This window comes from Mytilus californianus, unplaced genomic scaffold (assembly GCF_021869535.1).
Source record: "Mytilus californianus isolate M0D057914Y unplaced genomic scaffold, xbMytCali1.0.p SCAF_2, whole genome shotgun sequence".
NCBI classification, from domain to species: domain Eukaryota; kingdom Metazoa; phylum Mollusca; class Bivalvia; order Mytilida; family Mytilidae; genus Mytilus; species Mytilus californianus.
In genome coordinates, this window is record NW_026262668.1 from 62,039,624 (window position 1) to 62,056,203 (window position 16,580).

At 30.8% G+C, this 16,580-nt stretch overlaps 1 protein-coding gene across 3 annotated transcripts in view; it reads left to right on the forward strand.

Annotated features, from left to right (window-relative positions):
- LOC127730170 (polycystic kidney disease protein 1-like 1) overlaps positions 1–16,580 on the forward strand; it is a 278,069-nt gene that overhangs the window by 182,569 nt on the left and 78,920 nt on the right. For all 3 annotated transcript variants that reach the window (XM_052238430.1, XM_052238431.1, XM_052238432.1), the window contains 3 exons: positions 94–208; positions 6,480–6,687; positions 8,064–8,120. In XM_052238430.1, the coding sequence (XP_052094390.1) occupies positions 94–208; positions 6,480–6,687; positions 8,064–8,120 (380 nt within the window). The remainder of the gene's footprint in view (positions 1–93; positions 209–6,479; positions 6,688–8,063; positions 8,121–16,580) is intronic.

The window sequence follows — 16,580 nt, forward strand, 5'->3', positions numbered from 1 at the left end:
TCTTGTCTCTCTCTACCACCAACTCTACTTGATTATAGATTTTTCTTGACTATACAAATATTGGCTATAACTTGATATTTTGTCCAATTGCAGTGACAGTATACATATCAGTATTGGACGATTTGCTAGCGAGAACATCTGTGTGTACATATTTGTTAGAAGTTCAACCGATATCTCTGGGATCAGGACAGAACTTAGAAGACTTTGTGTGAGTACAAACTTATTTAATTATAAGTCTCTAGGGAGTTTCCATAAAGGCTTTTACATAGTGTTGTCTTTGATGTTGTTTTGTTATTTAATGTTTGTCATTTGCACAAATAGTTTTGAATAAATGTATAGAGTGTTGTAATAAAAAAATTATTGTATGATTAGCTGGCAAATTTTTTTATAATATTAAATGATAATTATTTTGATAAATTGGTGGACAGTGAAGTGTCCAAAATAAATTAATTCTCAGTTATATATATTGATAGACAAATCTAGGTTTTTAGAAGAAAATTTGTTTTTATAAATATCATTAATGATAAATATTTTTCATTAATACAGAATCAATATAAACATTTTCTAAAATTTAATACCAGCAATTTTCTTTGTATAAATGAAAGCAATTTCATATTGATGAACACATGATTTGAAAAAAAGATACAATACTTCAAATTTCAAAATTCTTGCAAGCAAGCACTGTTAAATTCTTGACACAGTGTCAATTGATAAAAAATGTAGATGACCCTTTTGAATAGAAATAAACTTTTAAATTTATAACTGTTAATATGACAAGAAAATGTCCCATTTGTTTACTTATGATAAAATTCTTCAAAGATGAAAAGAATTGTATTTGTGTTAGATTTGTAAACTTAGAAAGTAAACTGGATCGGATTTATGGGGATCTTCAGATATCAATAAATTTCTGACTAAACTGGGGCCCATATGGGATAGGTATTTTAGAATTCACCTTGGATGACGTGTTGAGGCTCTATTAGTCATTTTATATTTTACATATATATATATATAATCTGATTCTCAAAAACTTAATTAATACTAATTTTTTTTTACTCTTTATGAATGTTTAATATTGTCATTTTGAAAATCAAGCTCACGACTTTGGCTTAAGTATGCTATTAAAATTTTTAATAAATTATAATAATGCACTCAATTTTCTATGACATATTCATTTTATATGAGGATTTTTGTCAGTTTCGAAAATTTTGCATAGTTTTCCTCAAAAAAAGATTGTAGAGTGAAGATTTGAAGTAATAAATTTTCACACGTCTTGAAAAGCATATATAACCAGCAGAGCCATTAAGATTAAGAATGCATTCTTGGTCTTAAAGTTAGCATCAACGTAAACCCTTAGTAGTTAGTATTTTTCCTTTAAAGGTCCCCAGAAGGATATTGAACAATTGATTAAACCTCTTTCATTGCAATCTAAAAAAACTATGACCTTGTTGTAGACAGTTAAGGTCACACATTATACTATCAAATTATTTCTAGTTTTCATAGATTTTTTTTTGAAGTATGGATTTTATGCTTTCATTGTGCTTTGTTTGAACTTTTATCAGTCCAGTTCATAAAATCCATGACAGAAAAAAAAATATATTTAGAATAGAATTTAAGTGTTATATTTCTTTAACAAAAGTTATTTGACAAGGACACACACCACCACTTGACAGACATACTATTTCCTTTAAAAAAAAAGTAAAATATACCCTTTTTTGTGTATATTTTATTGATCTTCGTTTGAAATCCTTTGAGCCAAATGTATGGAAAGGTAAAGATGTAAAAATCCTAGTTTGTTGTACTGGTATTTGTAAAGTATTGCTACCTTTCAAGCTTATCTGGCCATAAGTTTCCATATCTATATCAAACTTTATTTAAACTAGTGATCTTGATAACTAGATGTTCAATCGTTCCACATTTTTCAAGAAAACCAAAGTCAAACACTGGAATTGGTAGGTAAGAATATTTTTTATTGCAGTTGCTTTATAAATTATGATTTTCTATAAAAACAATAGTCAAAAATTGTTCCCCATATGTTGCATTTGAAGACATGAATTCAAACTACAACAGAAAAAAAAATGTCCAATTGGTACACGTATTGTGAAAGGGAAAAGCGTATTGTATAACCACAGTAATTTGAACTGATTGGCTTACCTGTTTGTATTGATTTGAATAGGGATTTAGTTTTGCATAATGCAGTTCATGTGACTGATGAACCATTTACACTTTTAACAGTTTTGTAGAATGGCAATAATAAATTTAAAAAGCTTTTCATTGCTGAAAAAAAACCCATTTATTTCTTGCTTCAAACTATTATTTAACCTATTGGTGTTAACAAAAAAGAAAAGAGAAATATGTTGGCCAAGCTTTGGGAAAAAGAGAGAACAGATACTCAGATTGAAATATTAATAAAAAATTCCAAGAGTTCTACACCCAAGATGCCTTAAGGATGTTTGCTCCTCTTGTTTTTGAAGTTTTGCCAGATTTTCGGAATCCTCTGGTTTTATCCATGTATTGCCATTTAAAAATTTTGCCCACTAACCCCTACTTTTCTTTTCATAATTTTATTACATATAGTTTAAAAAGCCATATTTGAAAATCTTATAAAATCCTTGTTATTTTTTCATAGTTTTTGAAACAAAAAAGCGGCCAATGTTAAAAGTATGAAAAATCTAGAGAAAATCATTTCCCGCCAAATTTTCAATGGCTTATATCTCGAAAACAAGCACACGGACCCATCATTTTTTTCTGCTTTTTTAGTTCCTTTATTTATATACTATCATTTTAGAACAGTCTTTTAAAAAGCTTGTTATTTTGAATCAGAGTAGCGATCATCCTTAAAACAAAGAGGTATTTAAAATTGAAAAATGGAGCTACATACAGTGTCAGTAGCATGAAAGTTATCATAATATTGCTTCACCTTTCTCAAATGGTTTGTGCAATAAATTAAGAGCTGCAAGGCAAAATAAAGAGTTCTCTATAAATTTCCTCCATCTGTAATTTTCTCTAGCAGTCTCAGGTGGACTATTTGATCTCTTTTGATGCTGTAATGTTGAGATAAATTTCTCCTGCAGAACAAAGTTATGTTTCAACATGCATTCCTTTTATACAAATAAATACAGAAGTTCAATGTTTCCAATGTAATATCTTGGGCTTGGTTCATTTTATTAATATCAATGTACAGACTAAAATAAACATTTTAATCAAAGAAAAAACTTTTAATAGGTTTTATAGGGAGTCTTTTGATCTTTGAAGAGATTGACCAGGTAAAAATAAGACCAGAGAATTTTATTGGTGATTAAAAGAAAACCTGCATGGAAGTCAATAAAAATTGGATGTTAACATTTCATTAAGGGGTGTCTATTTGTTCTGATGTTTAGAAACTAAGAATAATTGTACTGGAAGTGTTTGAAAGGCGCCTTGTAATTTTCAATGATTTTGCTGAAATTACAGTACAAGGCCTTGAACAGCATGAGAATAGATGCAGTGTTTAACAAAAAGATTCACAACTTTTAATGCACTGATAAAACTGTGGTCTTTATTTTGTTTAAAAATTTAGAAAATCCAAGTTGTTAAGATTTTCTTTAATGGGACTCTACTTGGTTTATATAAATTTTAGTAGATAAAACTAGACTTGTTACTAATTTTGGCAGCAAGATCTTTGCTTTTTCTTAATGTGACTTTTTTCATAGAGAAAGAGCTATAAATATTCTGATATGAAACATACCTTTGTGTATCATGACATTTTCTTCAATATTTTGTTGTTGTTTTGGTCTCCTTTGTTTCTATGTATTTTCATATCTTCCCAACATTGCTGAAGTTTTTGTCACTTTACAACAAATATCAAAGAAAAGAAAAACATTTGCAGCCACAAAAAAAAGGCTGTTAATATTGACAATGATTGTCATATATTGTAAAAACAATAATTAAGAGACAGTTTCATGGCAAAAGATGTGTGCTATGTTTTTGTTATTACTCAAAGCTTGTTGATCCCAAGTTATGATGTGAGTAATAAAGGTTAACATTTTAAAGGTTACTGATTGAACGGTCATATACTTCTGGTTTTAATTTTAATGGTCATTCACTTTAAGACTTAGTTTGATTTCATCCCTTTTAAGATTGAAAACACGATTGTCAAACAAGAAATAAAAGCTGTTAAAATTCAACAGCTTATGTGTTTATTCAGAAAAGAACTTGTTGATTTTCTTTGCATATTTAAATGTAAATTAACTTTGAAAGGATGAATTTATAATTCAATTTTGCTCTACTTACTCATTAAAACTAGGTTTAGAAATAAAGTAGAAAATTGATAAACAATTTGTTAACCTTAAGTAAGAATATCCTTTTTTTCTTTTTTTTATATTTTATTTCAGAAGGTATGCTCAGAATAAAATAATGCTACATAGAATAACATTATAAAACTTCAATATGATAACAAGCACTATAGTCAAAATAGAAAATGGCAAAATGAAGTGGACATTTATATATTCACTACAGTTTTCCAATTTTATGAATATTGATTTTTTTTTTGGCTTCTGATAGTGACATTAATGTGAATCAGTGACAGCTATAGATAGTTGTTAAACAAATGAGTAACTATCTGATAACAGATGAAACTAAGCAAAAAACTTAATTTAAGGGATGTTACCTGAGTGGTAATGTGAGCAGCAAGAGATATCCGTAGGTCAAAACTTGCATTAGATTGCACCTTTAGGAGTAAACTTTGCAACAACTACTATCAATAGGTGGAACTTTTGAGAATAACACTCTGGCATAAAGGTAAATCAGGGAGTTACATTTTGACACCAGAAAATATTCTTGGGAGTAAAACTAGCAGCTGATAAAACTATTGGTAGTTAAACTAGCAACTGATAAAACCCTTGGGAGTTAAACTGGTAGTATATTGCACTCCATAAGGGAATACCAAGAGGTTATCCATGGTAATAACACTCTGGAGAATGAAAAAAAATAGAGAGTAACACTGGCAACAGGAGATATCTTGGGGATTAACACTGGCAACAAGAGATATCTTGTAGATTAACACTGGCAACAGGAAATACATTGGAGATTAAGACTGGCAACAGGAAATACCTTGGAGATTAACACTGGCAACAGGAGATACCTTGGAGATTAAAACTGGCAACATGAGATACCTTAAGGGTTAACACTGATCAGGAGATACCTTAGGGGTAAACACGGACAACAGAAGATACCTTGGGGATTAACACTGGCAGTGGGAGATACTTTGGGGAGTAACACTGACAACAGGAGACACTTTGAGGATTAACACTTGCAACATGAGATGCCTTAGGGGTTAAAACTGACAACAGGAAGAACCTTGGAGATAAACACTAGTAACGGGAGATACCTTGGGGTTAACAATGACAACAGGAGATACCTTGGAGATTAACACTGGCAGCAGGAGATACCTTGAAGATTAACACTGGTAACAGGAGATACTTTAGGGAGTAACACTTGCAACATAGGTTACTCTGGCAAGTAAAATTGGTGATGTATTACACCTTTGGGGGTAATCTGACAGAAGAGACTCCCAAGAATACCACACTGACAGCAAATAATAGCATAGGGAGTAAATGATGGTATCCTAGGAAGTAATACAATAACAGTAAATTATACCTCAGGGAGTTACATGCTGACACCTGAAAATGCAGAAACCAGCTCCTCTTGTGCTGTCCAGTGTAGTTTTGAATCGCTTACAGATGGCTTTGCTATTTACACTCACAGTTTTGTTCCTAATACAAGGAAAAAGATAGCTGGCTGTTATTGATGGTTTTACTGTATATCGGCATTAGTTATGAATAGAATTAATAAAATAAAATATGGAAAGTTGAGTCAGTTTATGGTTTAATCAGTAATGTATAATTAAGTATGATATTGATTTAAGAATAAAATGCTACAATTCGTATTTGTCAATTTTGTTCTGATATTACGTGACATGGTTGGAATTCATATAGGTCCATCTAACTGTTGTGATTAAGTCTATAGAATTGCTATTTGGAATAAATCAGATTCCCATCATATATCCATGTAGTCTGGATATTGACTGGTACTTAATGGATTATCCACTACAACACTAACATTACATGTTAGGAATACATTTTTATATAAATATTCATAATAATGGTAAGGTGTATAGTAAATTACTTCTATGTCTCTGCTGTTCAAGTTATCAGCATAAGGATACATGGGGTTTCAAATGTTAGAGAATGTACGAAGGACAGTTGGTGGAATGTTTCAAATGGATTGATAGTTTTATAGTTTTATAGTCGAGGTAGACATATACATTAGATGATATGTCTGTAGTCATTTATTTTCCTTCAACATTGAACAGATTTCTTGATTGTAGTTTTGTGAAATGTTGTTATGGTTGTATACTTTTTTACATTGCTACTTGATACTATATTTGCAAGGGGATGAGCTACTACATTGTCCTTTGATGTAAACCTTTTATTTTATTTCAGCCTCAGTCATACAGATTCAACAAATCCTTTTGGCAGATTAGCATTAGCCAGAAGACGTGGTGATGATCATCAGTTAAAGAGTTGCATCCTGTCTCTAGGTAGATGTCTGCAAAGGCTGATCACTTCTGTAAAATACAATGATAACAAAGTCACAGAGTCCATTCAACGTATGCTTGAACTTTTACAAGAATTGGCACTGAGAGATGAGGTAAGTTCTGTCATGTAGGAAGCAGGAAAAAAGAAATAATTTGCTATAATGTATAATGGGTCTTTGACTCTACATTTGATGAAGATTGAGTCTTGACCTTCCAGCACTACAGTCCTCTGGAATAGTACAATACTTTTATGCTGATAAGTAATAATTTGGTAACTATGACTTAAATTTTACATTCAAATGGCACTGTGTTTGGAAACATCTTTTAAATATAGTTGGTATGTTGTCACTTTAGGGACAAGCTGTACAGTCTGAGGTAATATTTGGTTTTCAGTGGCATACATTCTGGCTTGAGGAATTTTATTGGTAAAACTGGTTTGTGTTCTGGTCATTTTTCTGAAATGTGGAAAATGGAAAATAACTTGTTTGTTATAAAATTGAGAATGGAAACGGGGAATGTGTCAAAGAGACAACAACCTGACCAAAGAGCAGAAAACAGCCCAAGACCACCAATGGGTCTTCAACACAGCGAGAAAGTAATGCACCTGGAGGTAGGCTTCAGCTGGCCCCTAAACAAAAATGTGTATTAGTTAAGAGAAAATGGACATCACACTAAACTCCGAAACATATAAATGAACCAAAATTAAAAAAACATACAAGACTAACAAAGGCCAGAGGTTCCTGACTTATGACAGGCACAAAAATGTGGCAGGGTTAAACATGTTTTGGAGATCTCAACCCTCCCCCTATACCTCTAGCCAATGTAGAATAAAGAAACACACAGCAATACGCACAGTAAAACTCAGTTTAAAAGAAGTCTGAGTCCGATGTTAGAATAGGTAACAGAAGAAACTAAGCAAAATGACAATGATAACATAAATTAACAAAGGACTATTAGCAGTTACTGACATGCCAGCTCCAGACCTCAATTTAACTGATTGAAAGATGTAGCTTTATAGTAAAAATTTTGTTGATTAATGCAGAAAAAAAGACATGTCCAATATGAATGTAAAGTTTTCTTTGGTTATGTAAGACAAATTATAGTAGTTTTTTACTGTCATAAACTGACATGCATCTTATCCCCTCCTGAATTAAACTATACAGCATCTTTTCCCTCCTGACTTAAACTAAACCCGGAGCAGTTGTGATCATCAGGTTTAGTACTCATTATAAATGACAGCTTTTCCGAGTTATTAGCTTAAATCATGTACAGGTTGATCAACTGTGTCAACTACAAAAAGATTACTTAAAATGCAGCATTTGGTTAAAAAAGTCTAAGATCAGCAAAAAATAAAACAATATCACTGTTTAATTTAATTTTTGTAGACAAAATAATTTCCCAATAGGTTTGTTTTCAAATATATTAAAGAACAAAACAAATGATTTCTTTTCTTTTCCTGGTATATAAAAATTGATTTATTACATTTCAGTTAGAAGTCTTACAGACAGTGCAAGCATTAGAATCTTTAGTGGCATTAAGTCATAAGGTAAGAAGATTTCTTAAAAGTACAGGAATTGCATAACTGGGTTAAATTCTTTATAGAAGTCTATAAAAAAGACCAACCAGCAAATTTAATATGTACTGGATTGTCTAGAATAGGTGATACTGCACAGATAAGGAAAACAAAATTATAAAAGTCGTTAAGATTTGCACAACCCTACTAATATAGGATGGTAATATATGAAGAGAAGATGATGTTGTAAAATGGTATTGACAAATTGTATACAATTTTGTAACATCTTCTTCATATATTACCATCTTATATTAGTAGCATTGCACAAATCTTAAGATTAATATATATATATATATTTAATATTTGACCATGATATAGTAGCAAATGCAGTTTACCGGATATTGCTCTATGTTACATGAAGGTAAAAAAATCAGATATTCGTTGTTTCTGATCAGACATAGAGAAAACATGCCTTAAATGGGTGACCTTTATGCCTGCCAACTTACAACAATTCAGAATGTATAAATATAGACTACAACTTTGTGTAAATCTGTTTGCTTCAGATATCAACTCCTGAGACACAATTTATGCATTAGATGTTGACTGCAAGAGCAATAATTCTCTCTAAATGTTGATTTAATTTTCTGTATTAGTGTAATTCTACTGGTGAAGCAGTGATAGATTCAGATTGAATTATATTTCTGGTACAACAATGTCCTAATGTCATGATAGCAGACACCGCTAAGTGCAGTTTTATTTTCTCATCCAAATGTTGTGACAATGGTCTTATTCAGAGACTTTATATCAGATAAATTAATTGTAATTAGAGAATTGGCAGTTTGTTTCATGTGGTAATAGGATGAGAAATCCTAAGAATTTATGATGAATTTGTAGAAAACTGATTAAAAAAATATCTATATAAGAAAGATCTAGGTTAGTGTGACATTAGGTTTTATGTCAGTGATAATTACAAATTTTGTTTAAATCGAGTTTAACTGCTTATGCTAATCTTATTTTTGCTGTTATTTCTTCTATATACCTTTTGCAATTCAACTGAATGAATTATAGGGGGAGATAGGATTAATTCTCAGTTAAGTAGTAAACCTGCCACATGTTTTTTTCATCCTTTACCTATTTTTTTGTTGGTTTCAGATTCATTGATAGTTTTTGTAAAATTCATTCACAACTTTAAAAAAGCTTGGCAATTTAGAACTTTATGTATCCTATGGCACCTGTCTGTTGTTGAAAACCATATATTAAATGAATAAAAGGAAATGTGCAATAAATGAGACAGTAGTCTGTAGACAAAAAAACATATTAAGGTCATTATATACACATATATGAGACAGCAATCCGTAGACAAAAAAAACTTGTTAAGGTCATTATATACACATATATGAGACAGCATTACATGTTTTTTTTTTTTATGGTCCCGCAACAAAGTTGTCGGGGCCATATAGTTTTACCATTGTCCATCATTTTGTCATTCCGTCATTCCTCAACAAACCATTATACAGACTTTTTTTCTAACGCCTTCAGATATTGGGCTGATTTTTGGTATGTGAGTTAACCATGATGAGTTACAGATCAAGTTAAAGTTTCTTTCCTCTCTGCTAATTTTTGCCGAAATTACGGGCTTTGGACTTTGATAAATTGTTGAAAACCGCAGTTATAAGGACTTTTTTTCTAAACGTCTTCAGATATTGGGCTGATTTTTGGTATGTGAGTTAACCATAATGAGTTACAGATCCAGTTTAAGTTTCGTTCTGCTCTGCTAATTTTTGCTGAAATTACGGGCTTTGGACTTTGATAAATTGTTGAAAATCACAGTTATACATATTTTTGTCTAAACGCCTTTAGATATTGGGCTGATTTTTGGTATGTGAGATAACCATGATGAGTTACAGATCAGTTTAGGTTTCGTTCTGCTCTGCTGATTTTTGCCGTAATTACGGGTTTTGACCTTTTGGTATGTGAGTTAACCATGATGAGTTATAGTTCAAGGTTAAGTTTCGTTCCCCACTGCTAATTTTTGTCGAAATTACGGGCTTTGGACTTTGATAAATGGTTGAAAATCACAGTTATACAGATTTTTTTCCTATACACCTTCAGATTTTGCGCTGATTTTTGATATGTGAGTCTACAATGATGAGTTGCAGATCAAGTTAATGTTTCGTTCTGATATGCTGATTTTCATGTCGTTTCAACACATCTTCAGTACATCCACTTCCTGTTTGCTGATAGTTTGAAATTTAACTACTCATTGATCAAGGAAATTTTTCAACAAACTAGTATTGGTCTTCAGAGCTGGATACTATCCATGCATGTTTGTGTCCACATGTGTTGTTGAAATTGCAGATTTTTCAACTTTTTCAGACGGGGCCATTTGTGTCGTTCCGACACATCTAGTTTGTCTATGTATTGCTGTCTTATATACTGCAACTTTTATTCATAGCTTTAACATAAACGTCACATGAATCAGTGTTGAAATGTTAAACTTAACAGATTTTGAACAGTGTGTTTTTTTCTATTATTTAGTTTAACATTCTTTTTGTATACTTTTTCCACAGTAGTCCATTACCATATTAATACGTAAAATATAATTAACATTCAGTGGAAAAATTTCCCAATCATTACAGATACATGCTGTTTAATCTTCACATCAAATATTTCAGAATTTGTTTTTAAGTAACTAATATTTTGAGATATTTTTTTATGTGATTTTAGTCTTTTGGGAATAGAAAATTAGTTTATTTAGATGTCAATGATAGGATTGGTAACAGTTTATGGAAGACTTTTTACATTAAAAACGTTCTGTCATATGGGAATATTTGTAGCTAAATGTAATAGAACCATAAAATCTAAACATTTTCTTGAATGTTGTAATTCATAATGGATGATTTTTTTTAGCTCACCTGGACCATAAGGCTAGTGTGAGCAATTGCTGTTACTTGACACCCGCCATTGATTGGTATCTTTTCATAATTTAACCTTTTTTCAACTGCCTCTCTGGACCAAACTCAGCAGTATTGCACTTGTGTCATTGCTTCCTGTTTTTTTCTTATTTTAACTTCCAAAACAATATATTCGGATTGGGTAACATGTCTTTCTGTCTAGTCTTTAATTTCATGAACATATCCTGAAATTTTTTAAATTGTATTTGCTGAATATAAGCCTTCAGTGAGTTTTCTGTTCTAGAGGTTGGTAATTATGACAGCAATGTTAAAGGATAGAAAAGCAGTAAAAGAAGAAATTTTAAATATTGCAGCATGTTTATGGAATTTTGGAGAATCAGAAAGCACTATATTCTGCTTGCAAAGGATCCATTAACATTGTTTATTAAATGCATCCACTTTAAAATATCTTCCAAATATAGTTGCAGATCTTGTTACATATTTACAAACTTCATATATTCTCTTACCATGCATAATTTCCTGTTGGGATCAAACCTCTGGAAAATAATCTGTCAAATTCAGGAATGAGACATTTGGGAATGAAAACTTTAATTTAATGTTACGCTGTAACCTAGTGCAAAACAGCGATATAAAAAAGCATGATGATAGAAGATGTTATATTCCGGATTGATCGTCAGAAATGAATGAGCATCATGGGATATTTGTCTGTGTCTGGGCATTTCATAAAATAATTGATTGTTCTGTAGAGAATGACTTTTAGGGACATAATTAAAATAAACCTGAAGGAGACAGTATAATAAGTATGGGAATCACTTTGTAGAAAGTGATTTTAAACTAGATTGGTCTTTAGATGACACCCACTGTTATTGATAAATTTACATAGTCATTTCACACATTTAAAAAATGTTTTTTACAAGAATTTTATTTCTTAAAAAAATTATTTCTATAAATTTTCTTCAGAGAAAAAGTTCACAGATTTGGATATTGTTTTTTATCACTCCTGCTGTATGACTGTATCCATCAAATCTTGATCAAACTTGGTATGCTTGGTCATAGCTTCCATGAACAATAGATAAAACACCTAAATATGATTCCAACAATAATTGTCAGTGGTGGACAGGCATAGCATAATTTTTTTGTTTTGTCTTTTAGATTCAGTAAACATTCAACTTTCCTTAGTCAGAACTAACTCTCTTGTATCAGAAATATAGCTTGTTTGTTGCTTCTAGTATTATACTGTTTAGATTTGTGATAGAGCCTGAACTTTATTTATAGCCATGTTTACTGAATCAAATGTTATTAGTTACTTGTCTCATTGGCAATACTACCACCTCCCCTTTTTTATAGTGATCATTGTGTCCATGAATTTGATTTAGTTTACCTCTTATATTGTTTGTTACTCCTATTTTTGTATCCATAACTCCTCGTAAGCCAGTTCCCTTCATTTCAATGAAGCTTTTAGAGCTTTTTAGAAGCTTTCTAGAATTAAATGGCATTATTGAGCCAGCCTTTGCTCTGTGTCATCATTCCAGATTTTAAGATGTATATGATTTTTTTCTTACATAATCCTTATCTGTGGCTTGTACTTTATAAAGAAACAAAATATTTTGTTTGTCTGGAAGTAAAGTACTTAAAGATACCTACACAATTCTGTGTAGATCCCTATTAGATTCATTTTGTTGATTGCCATGTAAGCATTACTGGTTCTTATAAGGAACCTTCTAGTCCTACATTGAATACAAAAACTGGGAGAAAGATTTGTCAGCAATGATATAAGAATAAATCAATGTTGATAAATTATATTTCAGCATTGATTCATTGTAGAAGAGCTTTTATAGATGTATAATTGATTTGAAAAACATTGTCTCAAGAAAGTCAGTCTTGTGTAACAAAAATTGTCTTTGTTCTTAGTCCTTATCCATTCATCTTTGCTTCTCAAGTTAGAGATTTTCTTTTTGCTTATTGATCCTACTGCAAAAGAAAAGGAAGAAGCTAGCTTGAGTACTTCGTATAAATTTTTAATATAGTTAAGGTGGGTGAATTGAAGACTTAATTAACGAAATTGAACAATACCAATTATGCTGAACAAAATGTACCAGTAATAGTTTCTATAAAAAATCTTTTCTGATCATAATTGCATTTTTAGCTGTTTGAAAAATGAAATCTCCATAGGATTGCATGTCAGTTAAAACAACCACTATACTTATTATTTGTAAAAAAAAGAAAACTGTCAAGTCATAGTTGTAAAAGGATGGAAATCCCTGAATCATAATTCTTAGTTAGTTTCGTTAAGTTACGGATATACTGCCATTGATTTGACAATTAATGCATACAAAACATTGATTGTCAATAAAAAAGTTTAATATTCCTGAAAAAACATGGTTTTCTATTACCATGGACTTCCGTCATGAAATCAACCCGTCCTATGAAATATTGAATTGCAATTAATAAACAATAATGCTTTTCAGTTTCAAACTAACACTGGAATATATGGAAGATTAATTACTCCAAGCTTCTTTAGAAGTCATTTTTATTTTATTTCTTGATTTTAAGCCAATTGTTGGTTGGGAAGCCTACAGCTGCTATGGTTAGTCAATATTGCAATGTAAATTTGGTTTTTCATGGTATAAAACATATTCATCAGCCCATAGTTTAACCTTTCAATGTTAACATTTCTTTTGGTTAATACTGATACATAAATGATGCCTATTTACATTGCTTTTGATGCTTTGTAATCTTAACTAATGAATATAATTCATTTTAATACTTTTGACACGGAAAATTAATGGGTTGAATGTATTGCTTCAGAATTTTTTGTCAAATATTTTTCCACAAGCTTTTGTAGTGATTCATTATTATGACTTGCATGCCTTTACACATGTATGTACAGTTTTCTATCTATCCATTTATGAATAATGATGTTAACGTTATATTTAAATTTGAAATGAATTGATTTCGTTAATATTATTATCTGTGATTGAATGGTACATGAATTTTTCTGCTGAAATGTGTCATTTGTATTTGGGAAAAAAAACATCATTAATCTCAAACACTTTTATAGAAATACATGTATATGTTTACAAAATATTTCCTGCATAGAAAAAAAAGGATGCTATTAAAAGGAATAAAAGGATGGATTTTTAATATCGTGCTAAATTAGAACAAGAACATATATATATATATATATATAGAGAGAGAGAGAGATCTCCTTATTCATGTATTCAATGTATGGTCACATTTTGGTTTTAAAATATGAAACAATATTAAACACTGCTTCATCAAATCTTGGGCGGGGTTACTCTGATAAGAAAAGTGCATATTGAAGCAGGTTATAATTTGCAGTGTCACAATTATTTTGACTTAAAAATATAGAAACAGCTCAAATACCACTTTCTTGATTTGTGTACATGATCAAAGAATTATTATCACATTTTACAGCATATTGTGGTATATTAAAAGAATTTAGGATAGAAACCTGTGATTTCCATGTTAATAGAAGAACTTGAGAATTCCCTTTCTCATCATCTTCGATGACATAGATTTAATAAGGAAATATTGTTCCTCGATAAAAACTAGTTAAAGAATGGCATTTATTACTCAATCCTTAGTTTGAGCATGTTTTTCTGTACATTTTATTTGATGGAATATGTATAATATTTGTGAAATGTCCAATTATAAATGATATATTTTCTGTGGTTATTTCAAGATTTAATAAAAAGCACCTGATTTCTGACATTTACCAGCGGTATCGATCTCCTTTATTTCCTTAACATGGTAATATTTTAGTAGTAATTTGCTTAGAAAAAGAAATTAGATATTATTTTCTTTATACCTATATTTGTCTAGAGGAATATATGAATTCTGACACAGCATATTGAATGTATAAATCTGACTAAGATTATGGATCTGAGGAATGGTATAAAGAAAGGGATGAAACATTTCACTCATTGCTAACAAATATGAAAAAAAGAGTTGTGGTATAATTGTCTATAAGACAGCAACCCAATAAACAAAATAAATATTGTGTTGCCTGACAGCTTCCAGATGGGGGGACACTTAAAGATTACTTTAATTGTCTTGCATTATCATCCATGTTGGCTATGTTCTACTTTGTTAATATTCAACTCTTTGAAAATTTCTTGACAAAATCCAACCAAACTTGCACAGATTCTTCTAAAGGACCTAAAGTTGTGCATCTATAGTTATGCATTTACTTCGATAATTTTATATTTTTGGGGTTTTCCCCATACCAAAACATTAATGTAGCCATTTTTGCTTCTACATGTATCAGTTAGTTAATCTGCAACTCCGCAACTCCGTCATAACAAATTGACAGAATTCAACTATACTTACACAGATTCTTCTTCAGGACAAGATGATGTGAACCTGCTATTTTTTTTTTTGATCTGTGTGATTTATTGGGTACCTGAACCAAAATATGGACTCTTCCATTCCTCCTTGTATTGTTTGGAGGTTATTGTACAAATGTTAAGGAATATTGTCCCTTGCAGTATATCATATTGCATGAGTTTGTTAATTGTTAATCTTTGTTCAATTACATATTAGTACCTTCTGCTTCATTATTTTACTAAGGAGAGCCAACCTAAAATGATTTTACAAGCAATTGATTGTTTTTAAAAGACTATGGGATTGTCTTTTGCAGCAAATATGCAGTTTAATAAGAAGATATTTATTTCAAGTTTTTAATGTATAATCTGGTGACATTTAAATAGTGGAACCTTCATCTTAATTAATTATACATGTACAATGTTGAAATGGTTTTATCATTACAGACACAGTGGTTTTGTACTGATGTGATGAATATTTTATTGTTTCTTGATGAAAACACAGACGTTTTATGTTTAATTATTCATTCTAGTAATATAAAGTTATATATCTGTCTTCTGTAACCGTCCATGTTCACTTGAACTGAAAGTGGAAGAGAAATTTAGTGTAATTCCTGGGTGAAGATTAACTGTTCAACAAAATACATTTTCTCCGGCAGAATTGATTAAAAACCAAAATATCAAGTATCCATGGAAATTGGTACCCACAAATATAGATGAATCCACAGTATTACAGCACAGATCTGTTGTCTGTTTACAGTTTCCAGACCAACCCTAAGTCATTTAAATTATGTCGTAAAGAGAAAAAATAACTTAACTTGTGTCAAAAGCAAAGATAGAGTTGGCAATAAATTTAATCAATTGCCTGATACATGCCAATGTTCACAATCTTGAATATGACAGCTGTTTTAAAGAAACTTGCGACACGTGTGATGAATAAAACACTTTGCCGCCAGTTTTTTCCAACCAATAACCAATGGAAAAAATACAATCATTAAAAATACGGGTGAACTCGGCCCATGGACACCTTGGACCACAGCAATACAGACCGCACCACTCAAAATCATGTCGCAAAAAATAAAATGAAAAATATAAATAAATAAAATGGAAATACTGACCTACCTACCCTTTTTCTTTTTTACAATGTAACCTTAAACAGACATATATTTTTTTTTTGGCCTGAGCCATTGGACTTTTACTTTGCTGCAACTTTGAAAATCCATTTATTCATG